A 25,075-nucleotide genomic window follows, 5' to 3' on the forward strand; every position below is an offset into this window, starting at 1 on the left:
TTCCTCCATCAAAAAGGAAAATTAGGAGGCCCCAATACTTTACTTGTAGCTTATCCAGTTTCTACCATTCCCTGTAAGGCACTGAGACGCAAGATTTCATGGCCCACTCGGGGTACCCTGGCACGGACATCGGGTCGTTCTAGTGTTGAGCTTCAAAACTATTCCTTTCCTTCCCTTTCTTCTATATACCAGACTCTAATCTGTTCTCCCCAGCTTCTAATTATTCTCTGTATGGTCGAACATCTTACTCCACAAATAACTTAAGTGTTGCAGTTTTCTTACCCAAATACCTGAACTCAGCTTGTCCCGAGTACTGCGATCCCGTGTACTGTAATGGGAATACAGTTAACCCAGCTAGTATGAGGTCCCCAGTACACAGCAGCTCCAAGATCAAGGCGACTGAGTAACACTGCTTGCCTAGACTCAGCACAAGTTCGGAGAGTGATCCTAGAGTTATTTTAGAACGTGTCCCTTGCTTCCCACAAAAATTCAGTCTTTAACTCGAGCCCGGATCCCCACGATCTTTCGGATCAGGTGAGCTAAAGCTTCAATGCCTTGAGGGGCTTGGCAGGGCTCGGGCTCATCCCGGAGAAGCAGCCCCGCTTTCCAGACCAGCAGTTCCCAGGGATGGGTGTGTGCTAATCGCAGGCCGACGTCCATCGCGGTACAGCGGTTCCATTGTGACGGAAGGCGAGAAACCCCGCCTCCGCCCCCTGACGCAGCGCAGGCCCCGCCCCGCGCGTGACGCCAGCGTCAGGCCAGCCCCGGCATGCTCCGCGGCCGCCCGCGGTCAAGCGCCGACAACAGGAATTTTTCCCGAGAGCGGCCCGGGCTCAGTTCAGCTGCTGTCCAGACCCGGATCGGCGACAGTGCCGCCTCCAGACGTTCTCCTGCCGCTCGCCCGCCCGTCCGAGCGCCCCCAGCCCTCCCGCGAGGGCGCCCCGGGACGGAAGGATCCACCAGTCTGTCGGCGCCCGCCGTTCTCGTGGTCGCCGTCGCCGTCGTCGTGGTGGTAGTCTCCGCCGTCGCCTGGGCCATGGCCAATTACATCCACGTCCCTCCCGGCTCCCCGGAGGTGCCCAAGCTGAACGTCACCGTTCAGGATCAGGAGGAGCAGCGCTGCCGGGAGGGAGCCCTGAGCCTCCTGCAACACCTGCGGCCTCACTGGGACCCCCAGGAGGTGACCCTGCAGGTAACGCCCACACCTCAGCTCTGGGTCTCTTATGTCCCTCACGCGGCTGTGGGGGTCCTCACCACAATCGCCTCTGTCCCACGATGACCGAGGAGGACCTAGGGCAACATCTCCTCCCTAAGTCCGTTGGGAAGTGACCCTGTATTTCCCCTCACACCTAGGAAGGTCACTCCCCCTTCCCGTCGCAGTTGCTCTTTGAGATTGACCTGAGGGCACATTTTCTCTTTCCAGAAGCGGCTGCGTAAGTGACGCACCCATCCACAGGGGGGAGATTCCTGTTGATAGTTGCCCCTCCTCCCACTCCCCAGTCCACGGTCACTGCAAAATGAACCTCTCCACTCCCCTTGCACGGGGTCGTCGACTGCCTCCTCCCGTCCCACCAGTAATGCAGTCATTAATCCTCTCTGATCTTTTCCTTCCTCACCCCTCCCCCTGCGATGTGCTTTCATTGATGCCTCACACTGCGTTTTGTCTTCCCAAACCCTCCGATTGGCGAGCGTACTCTATTCCCAAAGTAATGACCACGACCATGCATCGCTAGGTCGGTTCTTAGGTAGCACCACACACATTGTTTTGTTTGAGTCGATATTTCTGAATTATTAAAGTCGTCTTAGTGAAATTAATACCTGATACTAGAAGGAGCAGTGGCTTGTGACTCTTTCCTTTTCATGGGACACCGTATTGATAGATAGAGAAAAAATTGGGAGGAGAAAAATCCCTGAGACTCTAGGAGTTTTCTGGTAAGTTGGAAGTTATGATTTCTACTACGTGATTTTTTTTTTTTGGAATACTAATTTGTTTTTAGCTTTAGTTTCAGGAACTAGATACGAAAATAGATCTCATTTTCTCCTTTTCCCTTGCAAACAACAAAAAAACCCAGTAATTTTCGAGGCTGGGATATTTGGGATTTGTTCTAAATCTGAGCAATAATGTAAGAACATTCATTTGAATTAGCCAAACCATCTGCCTGGTTTGATGACTAATTTATTCACCAGTATTTGTTGATTTATTTGCTAAATTCTTTGCTAAACTAGCCAGCCACCCATACAGAGATGAATAAAACATGAGCAGTGCCTAGGGCTCAGAGCAGTTCCCGACACTTGGGTTTTCACGCGTTAGTTTCAGTTCTTATTGCCTAGAAGAGTTTTTAAAGCAGCTTAAAAGGACCCGTATGTTTTGGAAAAGAAACTGTTAGACAACACATTTTGAAATTTAAGGGAGTATTTGTTAGCCGAGTATACAGGAAATAGTGAACGCGAAGTGATTTTTATGTCATTTAAAAAATATATTTCCTTTAAAGGAAATGAATCTTCCAAATTGAAATTCAGTAGTGGTTTAGTTTATCAATTTATTTGTATTTTATTATATAAGGCTCTAAAATTTATTAAGATGCTTTATTTTCTGGCAGTCATTTACACATAAAATATTATTAATTAAAGAGTGCTACTTCCTGGTAAACTCCAGCGTTGGCAGATCAGTTACTTTTAAGCAGTGACTTTAAAGTTTGAAGCTTTGAAGACTGGAATTTCCTTTGATGTATTTGTCTGTAGAATAGTAATGATAGCTACTGTGGGGTTAGGTAAGTTATATTTTTTTATTTTAGTCGTCCAAACAACCATATTAGGTAGACACTATCTCTTTTTTAGGTGAAACTCAGTGAAGTAAGCCAGGATGTAGGTAAAAAAGGGCAAAATGTAGTGACATTCAACTATTTTTGCTTGTTGGAAAGTAACTACGTGTGATTAAATATTGGTATCTTGTAGCAACTTTTAACCTAAAGACCTTTGGGTTTATAATCTGAATTTTTAATATTTGTAAGTGCAGGTAAATACAACCATTTATTTTTCCCTAAGATGATTATTAGTTAGAAATACATTCCCTCCATGTGCAAGCAAAGCTTTGGTCTAGAAGCTGGCCTAAAAGCATCTGCTAAGCTGAATTGATGAGTTCACCTTTCAGCTCAATAGATCTGGCGCCTTGCATTCTAGGTCATTACAAACTCTACTTTCATAATGCTTCAGAATTTCTTTAAATTCTGAAGTAAATTTCTTTCAGAATTTCTTTAAATTCTGAAAGTAAATCTCAATGGAAATATTTTCTTTTGAGATTTCATTGTATTTCCCTTGAAACAGATACAAATCATACCTCACATTTCAGAAGAAGTATGTATTATATAGTTAACAGAATATAATGTAATTTTAGAGCAGTCGAGTATCAGTAATTTAGCCTGTTTTTTTTCCTCAGTATTTTTCTAACATTTTTGTATGTTTAAGATATACTTGAAGTATACCTTAGAAACTTACTGTAGTGATACTTATCTGGTGATTGATTATTCCTGCAAGCTGAACTATCCAGAACATATCAGAAAATAAAAAGAAAAAACAAGCTAAAAAAAGACTAGAGTCAAAATGATAGAAAGCCCAGTCTTCGCTCAAAACTTGTGGGCACATGCAATAATATATCTCATTTTAGATAGAATTCCTGTTCTTACTAGATTAAAAGAATAAAGTATAAAGGAGGTGGTGAGGTTTTCAGAGTATAGTAACAGAATAGGCAGAGTAAATCTAAAACAACAATACAGCCACAGTGCTTTGTATTTAATAGTCCTTTACTGTTTATAAAGCACTTTTCACATACATTCTCCCAACTATCCTGTGAGGTAGATGTAGATAGTACTGTTAATATATATTATATAGTTAATGAAACTGAATTTGCTGTTTACAAATGGCAGATCTGAGATGAGAAACCATCTTATGAATTATTGTTCTTTGACCAAGAGTTTTGTTTGTATATTATGATTAAGGCAGGGAAAGTGCTTCTGTATAAAATTAATTTCTTAAAAGCTTTGGCTCATAAAAAGATTCTACTTTCAAGTTCCCTTGAACATAAATTTGCATTACTTTTTTCATACGTGATACCATTTTAGGAAAAAGGGATCACTTCAGCTTTCCTTAGGATAGTGACTTTTGTTGTGTAACAACTCTCTAACTTACTTGAAGATTTGGATTTTTAATTTTTAATACTTTTCTTTGGATAGTCATTGTATAAAGGAATAAAGAATCAAGTCACGTCTCAGGTCCAAAATATTTCTCAATGGACTCTTAAAATTGTTTTTCATTTTCTGAAGAGCTGATGAATTAGTGTTTGGAATATTCCAGTTATGTTGTCTCAGGATCTTTCTGTTTGCTGTATTAAGCAATGTTGTTTTTCTCGCTAACTTGTCACTGTGAATTTTTCTATTACTTGGAACTTATAGTAGATAATGACAAAGGCTTCATAGGTAGGATATTAACACCATAATTATTATTTAACCTTACAAAACTAATGTATTTATTCCTTTACTGGGTCTAAATGAGATTGTTTGCTATATGGTACCTTATAGCAACTTTGTTTTTCAATAACAGTATGTTACAGTACTCAAGAGCATGAGGTTTGAACACAGTGCTAATTTTGAGTCCAGATTCTGTACTTTACTAGCTTTGTTACCCTGGTCAAATCATTAAACTTCCTGTCCCAGTATCCTGAGCTGTAAAATTGATCCAGTAGTTGTCCCTACCTCAATGGGTTATTGTGAGGGTAAAATAAATGCTATCTTTCATGATAATCGTTATTGCTGCTGAGCACCTACTATATATTGGTTGCTTGAATCAAAAAACAAACATTTGCTCTTTGAAATTCCTAGTCCAATGGGGAAGACAAATAAGAAAATTATAACAACGTAATGTTTATGGAATGAACATTCAAATTTAGTTCACATGCAAAGATTACACAAGAAGTTTCAAAAATGTACTGTTCTTTCTGCTTTACTACAGGTTTTTGCATGTTTTTGAATGCATGTTTTTAAAAATCTTTTCATTATATTTTGTAAGCATATGTGAACTATCATGGAAACTTATGTTTGTGTTAGGTTGTGTAGCTACACAGCAGTTTTCATATCCTTCCTCTTTCTAACAGTGTTGGAGGTAGTTACCTAAATAGTCTATTAAGAACCTGTAACCACTCTTAATATTGATAGTTAATATTTTATATTGGTCTTTGTCTTAAAGGAAGAAGAAAAAGCCAGATCTATACAATTGCTCTCTTAAGTTATGTCTCCATTAGTGTTCTAATATAATAATCGATTTTCTTTTCTGTTTTTAAAAAAATGAGTTTGTTCCTTTCAGTGGTAGCTTCTGAAAAGTCTTAGGTAAGCTAATATATTAAGTTACGGCTAATTTTTTAATACATTAAAAAAGTAAACAATATATTAGTTTACTTTCCCTAAGAATTATAGGAAATCTTGAGTCCTGTAGATACGAATAAGGAGTCATAGTTTATATTCAATGTAACTTTTAATATTAGTGGTTATATCCAGTTTTCCGTTTCCTATTCCCTCCCTGTTTTCAGCATTTTAGAATAATAAAGTATATAATGTTTAATAGACGCCCATCAAAAACATGAAAAGTTTGTTAGGCTCCCATGTATTTTATTAAGATGTGACTATGCAGTCAGGAGCCTAAAGTGCTAGTTTGTTTTCATGTATAATAGCCGTGTAACTTGGACTATGTAAACTGCATCACGTCTTTTTGGGGACTGAGCATAATATGGAAAGAGGATGGTTTTTCAATATTATTTCCAGCCGTTTGTAACCTTTGGCAAGTTTTAAAGTCCCTATAAAATGGGATTACCTTGGAAAATAGTCATGAGAATTCAATGATATACCTACAATTACGCATAGTATGTTTTGGTACTATATTCCTCCACCTCTCATTTCCAGTTCTTCCATCCCAACTGAGAGAATTGTGAGCTCCTAAAATTCAGTAATTCTAACACATGTTTTTTGTACTAGGTATAATGCTAGTTTTCAGTAAGAGTCCTTGGACAACTAACTGTGGCCCAAGGTAGGCATGGAAGAATGTAGGACAGAGGGCTTCATAGAAGTGGGGGTACCTGAGCTAAGCTTTGAAGGGTAGATGAGATCAGACTGAAAGGAGAAACATTTCTGAGCAAGGAAAACTGTCTCACAAAGGCAATGAATCTAGACTTTGAGCAGCTTGCTCATCATTTAGGACATCATGGGAAGCCACTGGATGTTTTTATTTTTGTATTTTATTTTATTTTTTTTGAGACAGAGTCTCGCTGTCGCCCAGGCTGCAGTGCAGTGGTGTGATCTCAGCTCACTGCAACCTCCACTTCTGGGGTTCAAGTTATTCTCTCGCCTCAGCCACCCAAGTAGCTTGGATTAGAGACCTGCGCCACCATGCTTAGCTAATTTTTGTATTTTTAGTGGAGTTAGGTTTCACCATGTTGGCCAGGCTGGTCTCGAATGCCTAACCTCAAGTGATCCACCCACCTTGGCCTCCCAAAATGCTGGGATTACAGGCGTGAGCCACCACGCCTGGCCTGGACATTGTTAAGCAGGTAAATTATATCACGTATTAGAGAAGTGACAGGCAAGAATGTAGAGAAGGGTTGTTTGAGGGAAATGTTTTAAATAGGGAAATAAGTCATCACTCAGAACGTTGGTTTTGAAACTGGTGATTACCATACATTAATAGGATGCCAAATCAATACTGTATTGAGACCATTACAGTTTAAAAAGATGAGTTAGAGTACGTAATTGTAGAGGATACATCAAACAGCATTGCAAGTAGTAAGGTATGTACTCTTTTTTTTTTTTTTTTTTTTTTTTTTTTTTTTTTTGAGATGGAGTTTTGCTTTTGTTGCCTAGGCTGGAGTAGTGCAATGGTGTGATCTCAGCTCACCGCAACCTCTGCCTCACGGGTTCAAGTGATTCTCCTGCCTCAGCCTCCCGAGTAGCTGGGATTACAGACACCTGCCACCACGCCCGGCTAATTTTTGTATTTTTAGTAGAGACGGGATTTCTTCATGTTGGTCAGGCTGGTCTTGAACTCCCAACCTCAGGTGAGCCACCTGCCTCGGCCTCCCAAAGTGCTGGGATTACAGGCGTGAGCCATTGCACCCAGTGGTACGTATTCTTTTGTGAAGTGTGCTACGTATTCTTTTGTGAAGCGTGCTTTAGTTTTATATAAAAGTATCTATGTACTGCCGGGCGCAGTGGCTCACACCTGTAATCCCAGCACTTTGGGAGGCCGAGGCGGGTGGATCACAAGGTCAGGAGATCAAGACCATCCTGCCTAACTCGGTGAAACCCTGTCTTTACTAAAAAATACAAAAAATTAGCTGGGCGTGGTGGCGGGCGCCTGTAGTCCCAGGTACTCAGGAGGCTGAGGCAGGAGAATGGCGTGAATCTGGGAGACAGAGCTTGCAGTGAGCCGAGATCGCGCCACTGCACTCCAGCCTGGGCGACAGAGTGAGACTTCGTCTCAAAAAAAAAAAAAAAAGTATCTATGTACATATTATATCAAATGATAAATATATTTCTTCCAGTGTATTGCATTTAAAAAACTTGAGGAAATAATTTGAGAGCGACTGTTGCGTTAGTCCAGACAAGAGGCGCTGGGGCCCAGATTAGGACAGATGAGATGGAAATAAGGTACAGATTTCACATTTCAGAATATAAATGTGCAGGACTTGTTAATTGATTGCAGGTTAGGGAAGAAGATTAAGGTGTTTTTTGTGGGGGAAGGAGTGGATGACAAAGATAGGGAAGTAGTAGAAGACCTTTATTTAAGAAATCAGAGGTTCTATTTCTCTTTATTTTGTTTTCTAAGGAGTTATTTTACTCTTTGATATACCAGAATGGCTATAAATACATTTTTAACATTCTTTTAAAAATTGTAAAAAAAAAAAAAAAAAGCAAACATGTAGAAAAATGGACGAATCATAAATTGTTGTAAAACGTTTACCCACCCCAACCCAGGAAAAGAAAACTAATTTCCAGCAACCGAGTATCTTCATTTTCCTTCTTAGTCTTGATCTCTCCCTCCCTCTAGTGGTAATCATAATAGCAGATTTTTTTTTCTAATTAACAAAATAGAATGTTTTGAATTAGTTATTTTTTTAAAGTAAGTACTCTGAGAAAAATAATAAGCGCATGAAGGTCTTTGTACAAGAAACGATATGAACATGAAATAATTTAGTTTTACTGAAAGGTTGTACCACGACTGAATAGGAGAAAAAAAATCAATTTCCTGTCATCAATATTCTATTCACAACTGTTTTATTTTTATTACCGTCTACTTCTCCTAAACCTATTTTACATATTTGCAATCATATATATAATTTTATATTCTTTTTTTCACTAGCCCTTTATAAACATTTTCCCATGTTTGAATGGGAGTATAATTTTTGGTAGTCACAAACCTAATATTTGATGATCATGTTAAACATAATGTGACTTAGTTGTTATTTATTATTTTTTAAATTTTTACTTTTTTTTTTAAGGGATGGGGTCTGTGCTGCCATCCAGGCTGGAGTGCAGTGATGCTATCATAGCTCACTGCAGCCTTGTACTCCTGAGCTCACGCGATCCCTTCTACATCAGCATCCAGAGTACTTGAGACTAAAGGTGCATGCCACCATGCCTGCCTAGTTTTTAAATTTTTTGTAGCGATGTGGTCTTGCTGTGTTGCCAGGCTGGTCTTGAACTCCTGGCCTCAAGTGACCCTCTTACCTTAGCTTCCCAAAGTGCTGGGATTACAGGTGTGAGCCACTGTGCCTTGTGTCAGTGTTTTGCCTCTTTTTGAATTTTATATAATGGCATCATTTTTTAAAAATTTTGATTTGGCGTAGGCCCAGATTTTGAGAGATTTATTCAAGCGTGTATAGTTATTGTTCTTTTCCATGACTGACTATCATTCCATTTTAAGAATACACCTCAATTTATTTGTCTCCTACTGTTAATGAACACTTGGGTTGTTTTCATGTTTTGGCTATCACAAATTGTGCTTCTTACAAATACACTTTTTTTGAACACGAATATCCATTTCTGTTAAGTGAATACCTATAAGTAGACTTTCTGAGTCATCTAGTTTGTGTATTTTCAGCTTTGTTAGATGCTTTCAGTTTTCTGAAGTGATTGTCCCGGTTTATATTCCTAATAGCAATATGTGAGAGTTTCAGTTATTGTATATCTTTACCAGTAATTGCTATTGTCTGCCTTTATTTTTTCTTTCTGGTAGGTATTGGAGTATCTTATTCCAGGTATAATTTGCATATTCCTGATAACTACTGTTTTGTGAAAGGGCCATATATGCAAAGCAACCTCTAAATGTGGAAGGAGCTGAGAAACCAAAAAAGGAGGCAGACAAATCCAGTTTGTTGGTTTTGGGTGACTTACTAGGGGAAGTTAGATGCAGAAGTGTGGTCTTGGGTGGCTACAAAACAGGTAGATCTCTACCTCACAACCCCTCAGACCCAGGTCTTATGTCTTGGGGAAAGTATGCATGCTCTGGAAGGAATGTGTAGGTGGCTATGGGTGTCACAACTTACAATTTCTGCAACCCAGCATCAAGGGTTGTTTTGGGTGAAACTTACAATGAATGGACATTTCTACAGAAAGACATTTTTTAGGCATTCTTGGACAACGGTTAGTCAGAAGTTACATGGTAGATTAACATTTTAAAATAAAGTTGCTCTTGTTTCTACAATTAGTGCATCTTTTTTCTGTGTGTGTGGGTTTTTTTTGTATGTGTTCTATTTTGAGGTTCCTGTTCAAGCCTTTTGCTGATTTTTCTGTTGGATTATCTGATTTTTTTCTCAATGATTGGTAGATGTTGTTTATATATTCTAGATGAGTCATCTCTTAGAAATATGTTTTCAATGGTTTGTAGATATTCTTTATATATTCTAGTTGCGTCCTCTTTTAGAAATACGTTTTCACGTATTTTCTCCTGCTTTGTGGCTTACATTTTCTTTTTTCTTTTTTTTTTTTTTTTTTTTTTGAGACAGAGTCTCATTCTGTTGCCCAGGCTGGAGTGCAGTAGCGCAATCTAGGCTCACTGCAACCTCTGCCTCCCGGGTTAAAGCGATTCTCTTGTCTCAGCCTCCTGAGTAGCTGGAACTACAGGCACACGCCGCCACGCCCGGCTAATTTTTGTAATTTTACTAGAGACGGGGTTTCACCATATTGGTCAGGCTGGTCTCAAGCTCCTGACCTCAGGTGATCCACCCACCTCGGCCTCCCAAAGTGCTGGGATTATAGGCGTGAACCACTGCGACTGCACATTTTTATTCTTAATATTGTCTTTTGATAGTCTTAAGACTAACTTTTCAATTTTTTAATGGATAGTATGTTTTGTGTCTTGAACAAGAGATCTTTTCCAGTGCCAAAGTTATGAAGATATTCCTATTTTCTTCTAGAAGCTTTATTATTTCATATTTTACACTTTGATGTATAAGCCATCTGGTTTATAATTGATTGTTATGTATGGTTTGAGGTGGAGGGTTTATGATTCATTTTTTTCCCAAATGGCTGTCGGTTGATGCAGTATCATTTGTTGAAAATACTTCCCCATTGCAGTGTCACCTTTGTCATAAATCAGATGGCATTATATGTGGATCTGTTTATGAATTCTGTTGTTCTTTTTTTTTTTTTTTTTTGAGACATAGTCTCACTCTGTCACTGAGGCTGGAGTACAGTGGCGTAATCTCGGCCCACTGCAGCCTCACCTCCCGGGGTCAAGTGATTCTTCTGCCTCAGCCTCCCCAGTAGCTGGGATTACAGGTGCCCGCCACCATGCCCTGCCAATTTTCTTTTGTATTTTTAGTGGAGATGGGGATTCACCATGTTGGCCAGGCTGGTCTTGAACTCCTGGCCTCAAGTGATCTGCCCGCCTTGGCCTCCCAAATTGCTGGGATTACAGGCGCGAGCCACTGCACCCCGCCTGTTCTTTTCTTTTGGTCTGTTTTGTCTGTTACTGCAGCAGTACCACTCTGTGTGGATTACGCTCAATCATTGCTACAGGACTTGGTATTTGATGTAGTTATTATAGGCTTTGGTATAGGACTCCAGCTTTGTTCGTTTTTGAGATTGCCTTGACTATTCTTGACTTTTTAAGTTGCCATATAAGTTGTAGACTCAATTCTGGAATTCCCACAAAAGAAACTGGATAGGATTTTGATTATATTTTGTAGAATCAATAGATAGATTTGGGGAGAAGTGAATTCTTTTAACAAGATTGAATCTTAAAATTAATAAACATCATATATGCTGTTTGTTTAGGTTTTTAATTTCTCTCAAACTTTTGAAGTTTTCACTGTGGAGATCTCGTGTTTTATCTGATTTATCCCTAGGTATTGATGCTTTTTGATATTATTGTAAAGGGTGTCACTTAAAAAATTACTTTGTTGTTGGTATATAGGATTATAATTAATTGTTGTATATTGAATTTTTCACATTTTAAAGGTTTTTATGTAGATTATTTTTGCATTTTCTCTATGTAAAATCTGAAAATAATACATAATTGCTGTCTGTCCTTCTGTCTTTTTGTCTTACTGCACTAGTAAGGACCTCTCTAACACACTTGAAAAAGATGAAAGTTGATAGTGGGCATCCTTTATTTCCCAGTCTTAAGGAGAACATTTTCAATAATTTATTGTTAGGTATGATATATGCTATAGATTTTCTTTAATGACTTTACCAGATTAAGCAAGTTTCTTTTTATTCTTTGTTTAAGTATTTTCATCATGAATGATGAATTTGGCCAAATGTTTTTTCTGCATTTCATGATGATTATAAGATTTTTCTTAATTTTTCTCTTATTGAGGTGAATTACTTTGATTTTAAAAAAATTTAAATGTTAAGTAACCTTTGCATTCCTGGAGAAAACCCTATTTGGTTGTATATATTCTCTTTTTTATTATTGTATCAATTGCTAATATTTTGATTAGGATTTTTGCAACTCTGCTTATGAAAGAGATTGGTCTGAAATTTTCCTTTCTTATAATGTCCTTGACAAGTTTTGGTACCAAGTTCGGAGGTATTTCTTTTTTTTTCTATTTTTGGAAGAGTTGCTTTTAATAATACATGTTTAAGGTCTGTAGTGAAGTTCATTTCTTTATCATTTGTGTCACTTTATTGTCTTCATACATTTTGCTAAGAAGTTATCAACTGTGTTAATCTTTTCAAAGAATAATTTTTGTTTGTTTTGAGGCAAGGTGTCACTCTGTTGCCCGGGATTGAATGCAGTGGTGCTATCATGGCCCACTACAGCCTCGACCAGGTGCTCGCCGCATGCCCAGCTTATTTATTTATTTATTTATTTATTTATTTATTTATTTATTTGAGATGGAATTTCATCATGTTGCCCAGGCTGGTCTTGAACTCCTGAGTTCAAGCAGTCTGCCCACCTTGGCCTCCCAAAGTGTTGTGATTACAGGCATGAACCATCACATCTCAAACTTTTGAAGTTTTCAAAAGTTTGCTATTTTTGAAGTTATTAAAAAATAACAATTTTTGACTGTTGAGTTTTTCTATTTTATTGATTGTTTTGTCCTTCGTTATTTCCTTCCTAATCCTTTTTTTGTTTTCGAAGGTTAATTAGCTGTTATTTTTCTAGCTTCTTGAGCTGGAAGCACTAATTTTTTGCCTTTTAAATTTCTAATATATTGTTCATTACATGTCTTTGTAAGTATCCACAAGTCTTGACTTGTGTTGGGAAAGGCAGTCTCATGCACGCAGTCCTTCCATCCCTTCTCACCAAATAGAAATGGGCTTTGGGCCTGAAACACTTTCTTACCAAGAGGTAAGAGTCCTCATAGCCTGTGCTGGACCTATTTTTTCCTGTGTGGGAATATTTTTTCCTGTTTTAGACTCAGTGTGTACTCCTTTGCTCTGCTTCAGCATGTGTGTCGTATGTCACCTGGCTCACCTACAGTGTCTCCCCAGTGGGGAGGGGATGGAGGGATGGGGTTGGTCTGCTGTAGCCCAGGAGGGGTTTGTGTAGGCCAGTTGTTGGCATCAGCTGCTGGGAGGCACTTGCCCACCATGGGAGACCAACACCCATTACTGAAGCTGATCTTGCTTTGTCTCCTCTCTGTGTGAGTAAAGCGTTGTTCCATGCAGTGCTTGACTGCGCATCGTGTGTTCTTTGGTGACTGTGATACCAAGAAACAATGAACAGAAAGAAGTTCTAAGACTTCTAGTGTTGATATTAGGTTACAGATACCACTTGCTTGACAATATGTGTTTATCATTTAGTTCAAAATGTTTTCTAATTGCCATGGTGGTGTTTTTTTTCTTTATCTCACTTATTTTACATGTGTATTTGATTCCTTTCCATTGAGTTGATGCATATTTAATTTTTTAAAAAAATTGTTATAAAAACATAAAAATTCATTATCTTAACCGGCTTTATTTGGTGTGTATGTTATTGATATCTAACTCATATCCACTGTAGTTTGAGAAGATACTCTAAGTGATTTTAATCCTTTGATATTTGTTGAGGCTTGCTTTATAATGAAGCCCATAGTCAATTTTGGTAATGTTTTGTGTAGCCTTGAAAAGAAAGTATGTTCTTGGCCGGGCACGGCCCAGCACTTTGGGAGCCTGAGGTGGGCAGACTGACTCCAGGAATTCAAGATTAGCCTGGCCAACATGGCAAAACCCTGTCTCTACAAAAAAATGCAAAACCTTAGCCGGGCGTGGTGATGCACGCCTTAGTCCCAGCTACTCAGGTGGCTGAGGTAGGAGGATTGTTTCAGCCTGGGAGGTTGAGGCTGCAGTGAGCTGTGATTGTGTCACTGCACTGCCGCCTGGGTGAACAGAGTGGGACCCTCTCAAAAAAAAGATAAGAAAAAGAATATTCTGTTGTTGACTGTAGGCTTCTGTGTATGTCAATTAATTTGGATTTTTAATTTTGTTGTTTAGAGCTTTTACTACATAATGATTTTTCTCTGCTCAAAAAAATGAGGTCTTGTAAAAAAAATAGTGTTATCTATAAACATTAAAAAAATTAAAATTGAGGTCTTGAATGGTGTGCTCAAATTTCCTACATTTATTATGGGATTTGTTTAATTCTGTAAGTTTTTGCTCTGTATCTTTTGAAGTTGTATTGTTGGATGCATACACATTTAGAATTTTTATATCTTCTGGGTGGATCAATCCCTTTGTCATTATAAAATGTCCCTCCTTATCTTTAGTAATATTTCATTAAGGTCTATTTTATCTGTTATGAGATAGCTAGCTACATCAACTTCTTCTCTATGTGTTTTGTAAGCAGCATATAGAGTTGTCCTTTCATATCCATGGCTTCTGCCTCCGTGGATTCAAGCAACTGCGGATTGAAAATATTAAGAGAAAAAAAAGATGGTTGTTTCAGTACTGAACACGTGTAGATATTTTTTCTTGTCATTATTTCTTAAACAATACGGTATAACAACTATTTACATAACATCTACATTGTATTAGGTATTGTAAGTAATCTAGTGATGATTTAAAGTGTATGGCAGAATATAAATAGGTTATGTGCAAATACTACATCATTCTATATAACAGACTTTCAGAACATGTAAAATAATATGAACAAAAAAATGTAAAACAAAATTTAACAGGCTTGAGCATTTGTAGATTTTGGTGTTGTTGTGGGGGTGGGGTCCTGGAATGAATCCCCCTCGGATACCAAGGGGATACAGTGGGGCCATTTGCAGATCCTCTAGAGTGCTGTCTCCTTTCTGTCTGTCTCCCTGTCTTTCCGGTTTACTACTCTGTCCTGCATACTCTAGCTGTTTTGATATCCTCCGATGCTCAGTTTATCTCAATTAATGAAGTCCACACAAGCTCCATCTGGGTTCTCTTTCCCTTTGCTGGGACCTGAGAATTCTCTCAAGACATTAAGCTGGGGGCAATCATAGAGTTCATATTGTTTGTTTCCCATCTCTCAGGAATCACTGTTCTCTCTAAAGTCCATTGTCTTAAAAATTGTTATTTCATATGTTTTGTCTGGTTTTTATTTGTGGGAGAGAGGTTGTTTCAAGTAAAAGGGTAAATCCTGTCCCCATTACTTTGCCTTGGCCAAGAGTGAAAGTGGCCCATTAGATGATTTTTATCAGTGATTTTCAACCTTTTCTATAGGGTTAGAATTCTTTGTTTAAATAAAATCTTGTCCCCAAGTGTCATGTATATGTGAAATAAACGAGGGCAAGATGGTGGTAGTGTAGTATACGCGCACATGTGCGTTTGTATGTGCTGGGGATATAGCAGAGCTTTTTTGCCCACTTGGATTCCCATTCCCATTCCTTGAGGGCTTTATAGCCCAATTTGAAAGTCACTAATATAGAGAGTACAAATAGGTATATTAAAAAGTAAGCAAATGAGAAAATAAGCCAGTTATTAGTTAAAGAGGAAACAAACTATCCGGAAAGGAAATTTACAGTGTATCTCATGTTGGGGTTTGGCAGGATGTGTACAAAATAGTGTAATTGAAGATTGATAAAATAAAAAATCTGATATACTTATATTGGGTAGAGGAAGATAGGAGAAGTGACAGAGAGAGAGAGAGTATATTGTGAAGAAAATAAGAAAGCTCAGTCTCATAAGAAGTCTCAGATAATGTGTAGACTTTACAGAAAAGCAGTTTAAGAATGGTATTTAAAAATAAGGAATTAAATAGCATGAGAGTTGAAAAGTAGTTTAGCAGGAGGTCTACTGTTGATTGATAAAAATAAAAATTACAAAAAAAAAAGCAGATGGTAGGTTTGGAAGTGGAAATAACTGAATACAAAATTCTCTTGCAAGAAATTTGGCAGAGAAGGGAAGGAGAAAGAAGTTGGCCTCTAGAAGTGGGTGGGATACATGGCCGCATAATATATTTTTCCGTCCCATACACTTGGACCTTTTAACTTTTTTTCCCCCTTTTTAACCTGTCTTTAAGGTGTTTTGTTTTGTTTTGTTGAGACGGAGTCTCACTCTGTCTCCCAGGCTGGAGTGCAGTAGAGCGATCTTGGCTCACTGCAACCTTTACCTCCTGAGTTTAAGTGATTCTCCTGCCTCAGCCTCGTGAGTAGCTGCAATTACAGGCATGCACCACCACACCCAGCTAATTTTTGTATTTTTAGTAGAGATAGTGTTTCACCATATTGACCACGCTAGTCTCGATCTCCTGACCTGAAGTGATCCGCCTGCCTCGGCCTCCTGAAGTGCTGGAATCACAGGCATGAGCCATCATGCGCGGCCTGTCTTTAAGTTTTATCATTTACTTGTTTTGGAATCTGCTAGCAAGTGAATGTTACATACTTGTGCTATATTATATTATGTAATTCTCTAATAGAAACTCTAGAATTTCTCCTTGATCTTTTATATTTTGTAATTCTCTAATAGAAGCTCTAGAGTTCCTCACTTACACTTTGATTAGTTGTATCATGCAAGTTAAAAACTATAATTTTCTAACATACTCAAAATTGAGAGAATAAAATATTCGTATATTATCCAGAATCCATATTTGCTTCATTTGGTTTTTAACCCCTTTAAAGTATTCTAAAGCAAATCTCAGTCAGACCTTGTCATTGTCTTTGTGTATTTCCATATGCATTTGTAAACATAAAAAAAATTTTTTTTACATGATCACAGCACCATTATAACACCGAGCAAAATTAGTAGTAATGTCTAAGTACTGTTTAATAGCCAGTTCATAATAAAATTTTACCTCAAAAAATATTTTTATACATATTTGTTTGAGTTAGGAAACAAACTAGATGCATCTGTGTGTTTCCTAAGCCTCCGTAAACTAGACTGCCATACTATTGACTATTGGTGGGGCGTTTGTGTAGAAAGACCCACATTGTGGATTTGTATATTTTTTGTTGTTCCTCTTTGTGGTGGTTTTTTTTTTTTTTTTTTTTTTTTTAGAGAAACGGGGTATCACCACGTTAGCCAGGGTTATCTTGAACTCCTGACCCCAAGGGATTCTCCTGGCTTCCAAAGTGTTGGGATTATAGGCATTCATGCCACTGTGGCCAGCCATGTGGTGTTTCTTAGGAATAGGAAGATCTGGCCGGGCATCGTGGCTCACACGTGGAATCCTAGCACTTTGGGAGGCTGAGGCGGGTGGATCACTTGAGATCAGGAGTTCTAGACCAGCCTGGCCAACATGAGGAAACCCTGTCTTTACTAAAAATACCAAAATTAGCCAGGTGTAGTGGCAGTTGCCTTAATCCCAGCTACTTGGGAGGCTGAGGCAGGAGAGTCACTGCGCGACTCTGTCAAAAAAAAAAAAAAAAAGAAGATCTAGAAGCTTGATTAGATTTCAAATCGTGGGTAGTGCAGTGTATTTCATATTGCATCACATCAGAAGGTATAACATGTCAGATTGTTTCTTGAAATCAGGAGGTGACAAATGACTCCTACCATTATAAAATTACCTGTCAATCTTTCATCTAATGGTCTTATTCATTGAAGATTGTTTCCTGAATACTTTTTCTGTTGTATCCTCCACATTTGTCAACTGGAATTCTTTGGTACATAACTTTCTCTCATTAATTAGAGCAGTTTGGATATTATGAAATGTGGTTTACATAAAATGTAGGATAAACGCTTAATTCTACTTAATTGCCAATTTTCATAGTAACATTGATAACTTCATCAATATTAAGCAGTTAAAAAATAGACTCCTGGGTTGTTGGAATTTGTTAAAGGGTAAGTTTAAATTGTATTTTTAACCAATATAGATGTTGTTTTTAAAAATTACGTGATGAGGTAAGGCAGAGAACAAATTGAGAATCCGTTATTAATTTTCCTAGTATTTAAAAGATGTTAATAATTAAACTAAAGATTAGAAGTGATTAGTAGCTACATTTACTAGCTTAGTAGTATACATTTTAGGGATTAAAGTTTAACGGGATATAATTCGTCGTGCAAAACCAAATGCATATAGGGTAATACTAACTTGAGAGAGTACCATTGAATGGCATTTCTAACTAAGTTGAAAGCCTTTTTTTTTTTTTTTAGATGTGAAAGAGAATTTGCCCAGAAATGATATTTAACATTTAGCTATTTGGATTTAAGCTACTTTTAGAGACATATTTAAAGTATTGTTTTTAAATATTGTTTTAACATATATTTTAGTCTTAATTATTTTATAATTTCAACATTATTTTGCTGTTTTGTATTGAAATTTAAATGTATAATTGGCTACATTTACAAGCTTACTGAGTGCCAAGCACTGTTCTAAGTACTTTTATGTATATAACATATTAATCTTCAGAGCAATGCAAGAAGTAGATTCTAATATACTGATTTTATATATGAGATAGAGACACACAGAGGGTAAGTGACTTGCCTAAGTTTACTCGGTTTGTATGTAACAGAGCTGGGATTCAAACTCAAACTCTGGCTCTGTAGCTCATCCTCTCAACTACTGCCGTGTGAAATACTTAACAAATAGTGCAGGATAAGCCCCATTAAAAGGAGCTCACTAAGATTTATATTTTGTCTCACCTCTACTGGGGTGGAATTTTATATTTCTAGTATATATTTAAGATAGTATACATAGCTAGAGTGTGTATAGTGTATTTTAATAGCATATTTTAGATGGTTCAGCACATTGAGTTACTTGTGGTTTATATATGAGGTGGGAACAATGCAAAGGTAAGAAGTATTACCTGTACATCTTTAAACTGAAGTCATTGTTCTCCAGCGAGAGACCGGTAGAAACTCACCTGTAGCTGAAGAAGTTGGGTTTATTACTCACTGCAGTGAGGGAGAACTACATCATTGAGAATGGTGGGGATTTGTCTGTGATTTGGTGGAGGGTTCGAGGTAAACAGGGTATTCTCTGGATTGGATGCTGTCAGGAAGGAAGTGGGATAAGTCTATGACTTAGGGGTATCTTAATCTTACCTAGAAGGCTGAAGAAATGAAGCAGGGCCAAAGTTTGACTGGAAAAGAGCAGCAGTCACTCATATTAGCCAGGATAAGGAGATATTTGGTAATTTTTGTCATTTGGACAAAGTTCGTATTTTTTTTCCACCTTCAGACATGATTACAGAGTGGTTTTGTTGTTTTCTGGATCCATTATAATCACAGAGTGACCTCATCTGATGTTGAATATTGATGTTTTGTAAAACTATGTTCAGCATGACTTCAAGGCCTACTGAGTCCAGGCCATTGTTTTGCTACTGATTTTTCCACTAGTAAACCAGGTTCATTGCTGTAAAAATACAAGTTAGTAAACATACATAAGCCAAAAGATAAAAGGTTAAATTACTTACAGAGAAACAAAAAAATAAAGAAACAAGATTTAAACTACCTAGTATCTTTGTAGACAAATAAATCTTTATATATAAAATATTTTGATAAATGTGGAATTATATTATTCACATATCTTTTCATTCTAGAGGTTTCTTTGCCTATCATTTCATTGCCAATTATGTAGCTGTTGTGCAATACAGAAAGTTAGGGCCAGGGTCATTGGAGTTGTGACACTGTCATCTTTATATATGTTTAATTAGTGTTTAGTAATCTGTATTGAGTAATCATATCTGTCTCTAGCCCTTAAATGTATACATCTTTTTATGTTTGCACAAATAAATGTGTATAATATAGCATGGTCAATTTAGGGATATGTTTGATCATTATAGGCAAGAACAAGAGAATACAATTTTTTTTTTTTTTTTTTTTTTTTTGAGACGGAGTCTTGCTGTGTCCCCCAGGCTGGAGTGCAATGGCCAGATCTCGGCTCACTGCAAGCTCCGCCTCCCGGGTTCACGCCATTCTCCTGCCTCAGCCTCCCGAGAATGCAATTTTTATAAGCTGGATGAAGACATTAATGTTGGTAACTATATGAGTTCTAGTGTTAAGCACCTAGTATTAAGTATTAAGCACCTACTATTTGCTGTGAAGATTCAGAAAATGGAGATGATGATTTCTGGAGTTTGAGGAGCCCAGAGTTTCATTCATTATAAACATTTCAGAATGTTAAAAGGTTTCTCAATCTTTATTACTGTATTTGAAATATTTTATCTATGACATCTGAAGAAGTTACAGAACAGCATGTGTGAATTGATAGTGGCATTGTGATAAGAAATAACATGTTTTTCATTGCAGATTTTAATAAAATTACAATTATGATAAAAAATACTCATTTTAAGTATATATACTTCCTGACAGTGTCTTTCATACAGTCTTTTTGAAATCTAGGTGGAAAGCAACACTAGTATGCACATATCTAAAAAATGGGGATATTCAAAATAAGTCCCTTTACACTAGTTCATGAAGTTTTACTGCATTATGTGAAGAAAGGTAACAGCTAAGACCTATATATAATAAAAACCATTATCTCAACACTGGTTAGTTGTATATTATTAATAGTTTTAGTAAATAGTTTGACATCTTTTTTCATATGTCATTTAATGTCATATCAGTCTAATTGAGATAGAAATAGTTACCCTCTTTCTCAAGCATTAGTTAAATGTGTATACATACTTTTAAAACTTCTGTTCTTTTTTCCTATTCTTGCCCTGTTGACATGGAAAAAATGTCCTGAATTCTTGCTTTCGCTTTCTTCTTTTCTCCCTTTGTTCCACTTGGGAGCCTCCAAAAGTTCTGAATTATAATAGAAGTGAAGTGTTAGTTCTAGTGTCAGATTAATACAGAGGAAAATGAAAATTATAATTTTTAATAGACTTTTATAATTAGTATTGCTAATCACCTGTTTCCTTTTGAAATACACCTTCTGTGCTCAGATCTAAAAAAGGATTTAAAGTACTTGACTTAAAGGTCTTGACAAGCCCCAAAGTCTCATTTAAAAAAATACCATAGAAATCTCTACTTACCTCTTTTGTCTTTCTGTAAAGTTGTGTTTTTGTTTATAGCCATAGTGGTTAAATTATAATAGTCAAAACTGTTATACCCTGAGTGCATAACACAATGTTTAATGCATGTTATGTTAGATAATCTTTAAAATTAATATTTAAAATTGAGTTTTTAGTAAGTTGGAGATTTGCCATAATTAAATTATGGTAGATTATATTTGTATATTTAGTAACAAGTCTATGAATGTTGTTAAGGACTTCTATAAGTAATGAACCATACCAGGAATAGGGCAGTGTTCCCATTCTCAGAGACTTTACGATCTGTTGGACATAGGAGAGATTCCCTGTATGTGTACACACACACATATACACACACAGATGTGCAAAGATTGTGATACGAGGTGGACTGTAAGAAATGGCATGTATCAAAAAAGTTATATAGAAATATTGAAGACAGTGAATAATTAACACTTTGGATCAAGGAAAGCATGTTATATGAATTAAGGGCAACATATTAACATTAGTTGTCCCCTTAGTTTAAATATCGAATTAAAATTATAGATGTTAAATAAAATTGTATTCAAAGATGGTTCTTTTATGTTAAGAAGTTGGTGTTTTCTTTAATAAGTATTTAACTCATGATTTTCAATTTATCTCCTGTTCTGTAAAGATAGATAATTCCTTTTTTTCCCCCATTTTTAATTTTTATTTTTGGCAGCTCTTCACAGATGGAATCACAAATAAACTTATTGGCTGTTACGTGGGAAATACCATGGAGGATGTAGTCCTGGTGAGAATTTATGGCAATAAGACTGAGTTATTAGTCGATCGAGATGAGGAAGTAAAGAGTTTTCGAGTGTTGCAGGCTCATGGGTGTGCACCACAACTCTACTGTACCTTCAATAATGGACTATGCTATGAGTTTATACAAGGCGAAGCATTGGATCCAAAGCATGTCTGCAATCCAGCCATTTTCAGGTACATACATTTTTTCTGAATTTTTCCTTTTGAAAAATATGGGCATTTAAGTGCCTTAAGGAAATATTTTTTAAAATTGCCTTTTCTTTGTTTGAACAACTATTTGGTTAACTTAGAAACTTTCTTTAGCTAGGGTTTTTGTTTTTGTTCTTGTTTTCCCTAAAAAGAAAGAAGTAAATTTCTTTATATCTGCAGTTCTCGTCACTGACTCTTTGCAAAGGAAAAACTACAAGAGCTTTTGGATTAACCAGCTGCAGAGAGTCGAGGCTTCTGCTTAGTGTTTTCGAGTTAGTATTTGAGTTGACGTGTTATACATTTGTTACTAACAATTGCTTATTACTTAATTATTCATGTTTTCAGAGTTCTTGCTTAGTAAAATTTTATTAATTTGGTTAACAATTCTTTGTTAAGTTGTTCATTATTATTGTGCTTTCTATAAAGAATAATGTCATATATGCTTGATCATTTTTCCAAAATCGCCAATTTAAATTCTCTTTCTGCTCTTGAAAACTCTAGAAAATGGCCTTTTTTTTTTTGAGACGGAGTCTTGCTCTATCCTCCTGGCTGGAGGGCAGTGGCGTGACCTCGGCTCACTGCAAGCTCCACCTCCCGGGTTCACGCCATTCTCCTGCCTCAGCCTCCCGAGTAGCTGTGACTACAGGTGCCCACAACCGCGCCCGGCTAATTTTTTGTATTTTTAGTAGAGACGGGGTTTTACCGTGGTCTCGATCTCCTGACCTTGTGATCCGCCCGCCTCGGCCTCCCAAAGTGCTGGGATTACAGGCGTGAGCCACCGCACCCGGCCTAGAAAATGGTCTTGATTGGAAAACAGCAGGTTACTTCATAGGTTAAAGCAGCAGTTCGCAACCATTTTGGTCTCAAGACCTCTTTATAGCTCTTTGAGGCTGGGTGCCCAAAGAGCTTTGTTTTAATATTTGATTAACGTTTATTAATATTTGCCATATTAGATACTAAAACAAATTTTTTAGAATAAAAGAATATCAAGTACATGTCCTGTTAGCTGTCATTGTGATGAAATTATCACATATCATGTAACCTCTTGAAAACTACACTGTACACTTGTGAGAGAATGAGAGTGAGAAAGGTAAATAATATCTTGTGAAAATAGTTTCAACTTTACAAAATTCCTGAAAGGGTTTTGGATGGCCAGGGGCTCCCTGATCATAGTTTAAGAATTGCTAAGTTAATACACTGGTAAAAATGGAATGTACCAGTATCACTTACCTATTGTAAACCTATATCAAATAATATATTAAAATATTTTGGCATAGAAATCTGTTCAAACCCTAGTTTTTAGCCATTACATATATTTTCTTCTTTTACATGAGTCTGATCTTTAGATGTATTAAGAGATTCTGATTAATACATTTGTGTTTACTGTATATCAATTGTTCGGTAATCTTTAGGCTTGCATGTATTTATAAATCCTCAATCTGTTCACAGTGGTTGGCAAATACCTATATAACAGCAGTAAAAATGAATAGATGCATAAATTGGATCCCCCCCAAAGCTGGTTTTGTATATATACAAAAACATATTTCATGAAGTTCCTAGAGAAAGGCCACATGAGTTTCCTTCTAACTAAAGCAAAGAGTAAAACATGATTTATCTTTTTCAGTAACCTCAAATAGAAAAAATAAATTATAGTTTTTGATCAAGAACAGTGAAGGTTTGTCAAGGCCGACTTTGGTATTTGATACAATGTTATAAACATGTTTTCAGTAAAAGTATCCTTTTTTATGCTTTTTGGTTAGATCTACTTATATATTATTTCTTTCCAAAATGCCAAAGCCTTTGTTTATTTTTCTCTACTTAGATCTTTTTAAAGATATATTTTTTATTGATACATCCTTTACAGACATCCTCCCTCATTATGAATATCAGAGTGGTACTTTTGTTATAATACACAAACCTATATTGATACACCATTATCACCCAAAGTCCACAGTTTACATTAGGGTACACCCTTGGTGATGTACATTCTGTGGGTTTGGGCAAATACATAATGCACGTATCCACTGTTAATAGTGTCATACAGTGGAGTTTCACTGCTCTAAAAAAATCCTCTGTGCTCTGCCTATTCATCCCTCTTTTCCCCTTAACCAGTGGCAACCCCTGATCTTTTTACTGCTTCCCAGTTTTGCCTTTTTCAGAATGTCATATATTTGGAGTCATTTAATTAAGTAGCCTCATTAGATTGGCTTCTTTGACTTAGTAATATGCATTTGTTTCTTCCATGTCTTTTTATGGCTTATTGGCAGATTTCTTTTCAGGGTGCTGAATAATATTTCATTGGATGTACACCAAATCTATTTTGTTCATTCAACTACTGAAGGACATTTTGGTTGCTTCCAAGTTTTAGCAACTATGAATTAAGCTGCTATAAGAATCTCTATGCAGATTTTAATGTAGACATACAAATTTTTAACTCCTTTGGGTAAATGCTGACGAGCATGATTGCTGGATTGTATGGTAAGAGTATGTTTAGTTTTGTAATAAACCGCCAAACTTTCCCAGAATGGCTGTGCCATTTTACATTTCCACTAGCGATGACTGAGAGTTGCTGTTGCTCCACATCTTCACCAGCATTTAGTGTTGTAAGAGTTTTGAATTTTGGTCATTCTAATAAATGTATAGGTATCGTATTGTTTTTGTTTGCATTTCCCTGATACGTAATATGGAATATCTTTTCATATGCCTATTTACCCATCTGTGTATCTTTGATGAAATGGGGTTGTTTGTGTTCTTATTGCTGAATTTTAAGAGCTCTTTGGTGTATTTTGGATAATAATCCATTATTGGATATGAGTTTTGCAAATATTTTCTTCCAGTCTGTGCTTTATCTTTTTATTCTTTTGGCAGTGTCTTTTGCAGAGTAGAAAGTTTTCATTTTAATGAAGTCCAGCTTATCTGTTCTTCCTTTCATGGATCATGCCTTTGTTGTCGTTTTTTAAAAGTCATTGCCAAATCCAGGGTCATCTACATTTTCTCCTATGTTATCTTCTCACAGAGTTTTAGTTTTGGATTTTACATTTAGGTCTGCAATCCATTTTGACAAAATTTTAATGAAGGTGTAAGGTATATGTCTAGATTCATGTTTTTGCATGTGAAGGTCCAGTTGTTCAGCACAATTTATTGAAAAGTCTGTCTTTTCTCCATTTTATTTCCTTTGCTCCTTTTTAAAAATCAGTTAACTATGTGGGTCTATTTCTGAGTTCTGTATTCTGTTTCTTC

General features: G+C 36.8%; 1 protein-coding gene and 1 long non-coding RNA gene across 8 annotated transcripts in view; one reads left to right on the plus strand and one right to left on the minus strand.

Moving 5' to 3' along the window:
- LOC144332807 (uncharacterized) overlaps positions 1-654 on the minus strand; it is a 36,473-nt gene extending 35,819 nt beyond the window's left edge. Inside the window, exon 1 of the long non-coding RNA XR_013400938.1 lies at positions 283-654. This is a non-coding gene — a long non-coding RNA (uncharacterized LOC144332807). The remainder of the gene's footprint in view (positions 1-282) is intronic.
- A 95-nt stretch (positions 655-749) lies between these two features.
- ETNK1 (ethanolamine kinase 1) overlaps positions 750-25,075 on the plus strand; it is a 61,738-nt gene continuing 37,412 nt past the window's right edge. For 5 of the 7 annotated variants that reach the window (XR_013400932.1, XR_013400934.1, XR_013400933.1 and 2 more), the window contains exons 1-2: positions 750-1,192; positions 21,561-21,820. Coding sequence is in view for 2 of the 7 variants with exons in the window: in XM_015151275.3 (XP_015006761.2) it covers positions 1,037-1,192; positions 21,561-21,820 (416 nt within the window). In the remaining 5 variants the exon portion in view is untranslated. Of the gene's footprint in view, positions 1,193-1,695; positions 1,933-21,560; positions 21,821-25,075 lie in introns of those variants that run through there. The other 2 variants (XM_015151275.3, XM_077953713.1) reach the window with 2 other exon arrangements.

Source organism: Macaca mulatta, chromosome 11 (assembly GCF_049350105.2).
Source record: "Macaca mulatta isolate MMU2019108-1 chromosome 11, T2T-MMU8v2.0, whole genome shotgun sequence".
In the NCBI taxonomy this organism is placed as follows: domain Eukaryota; kingdom Metazoa; phylum Chordata; class Mammalia; order Primates; family Cercopithecidae; genus Macaca; species Macaca mulatta.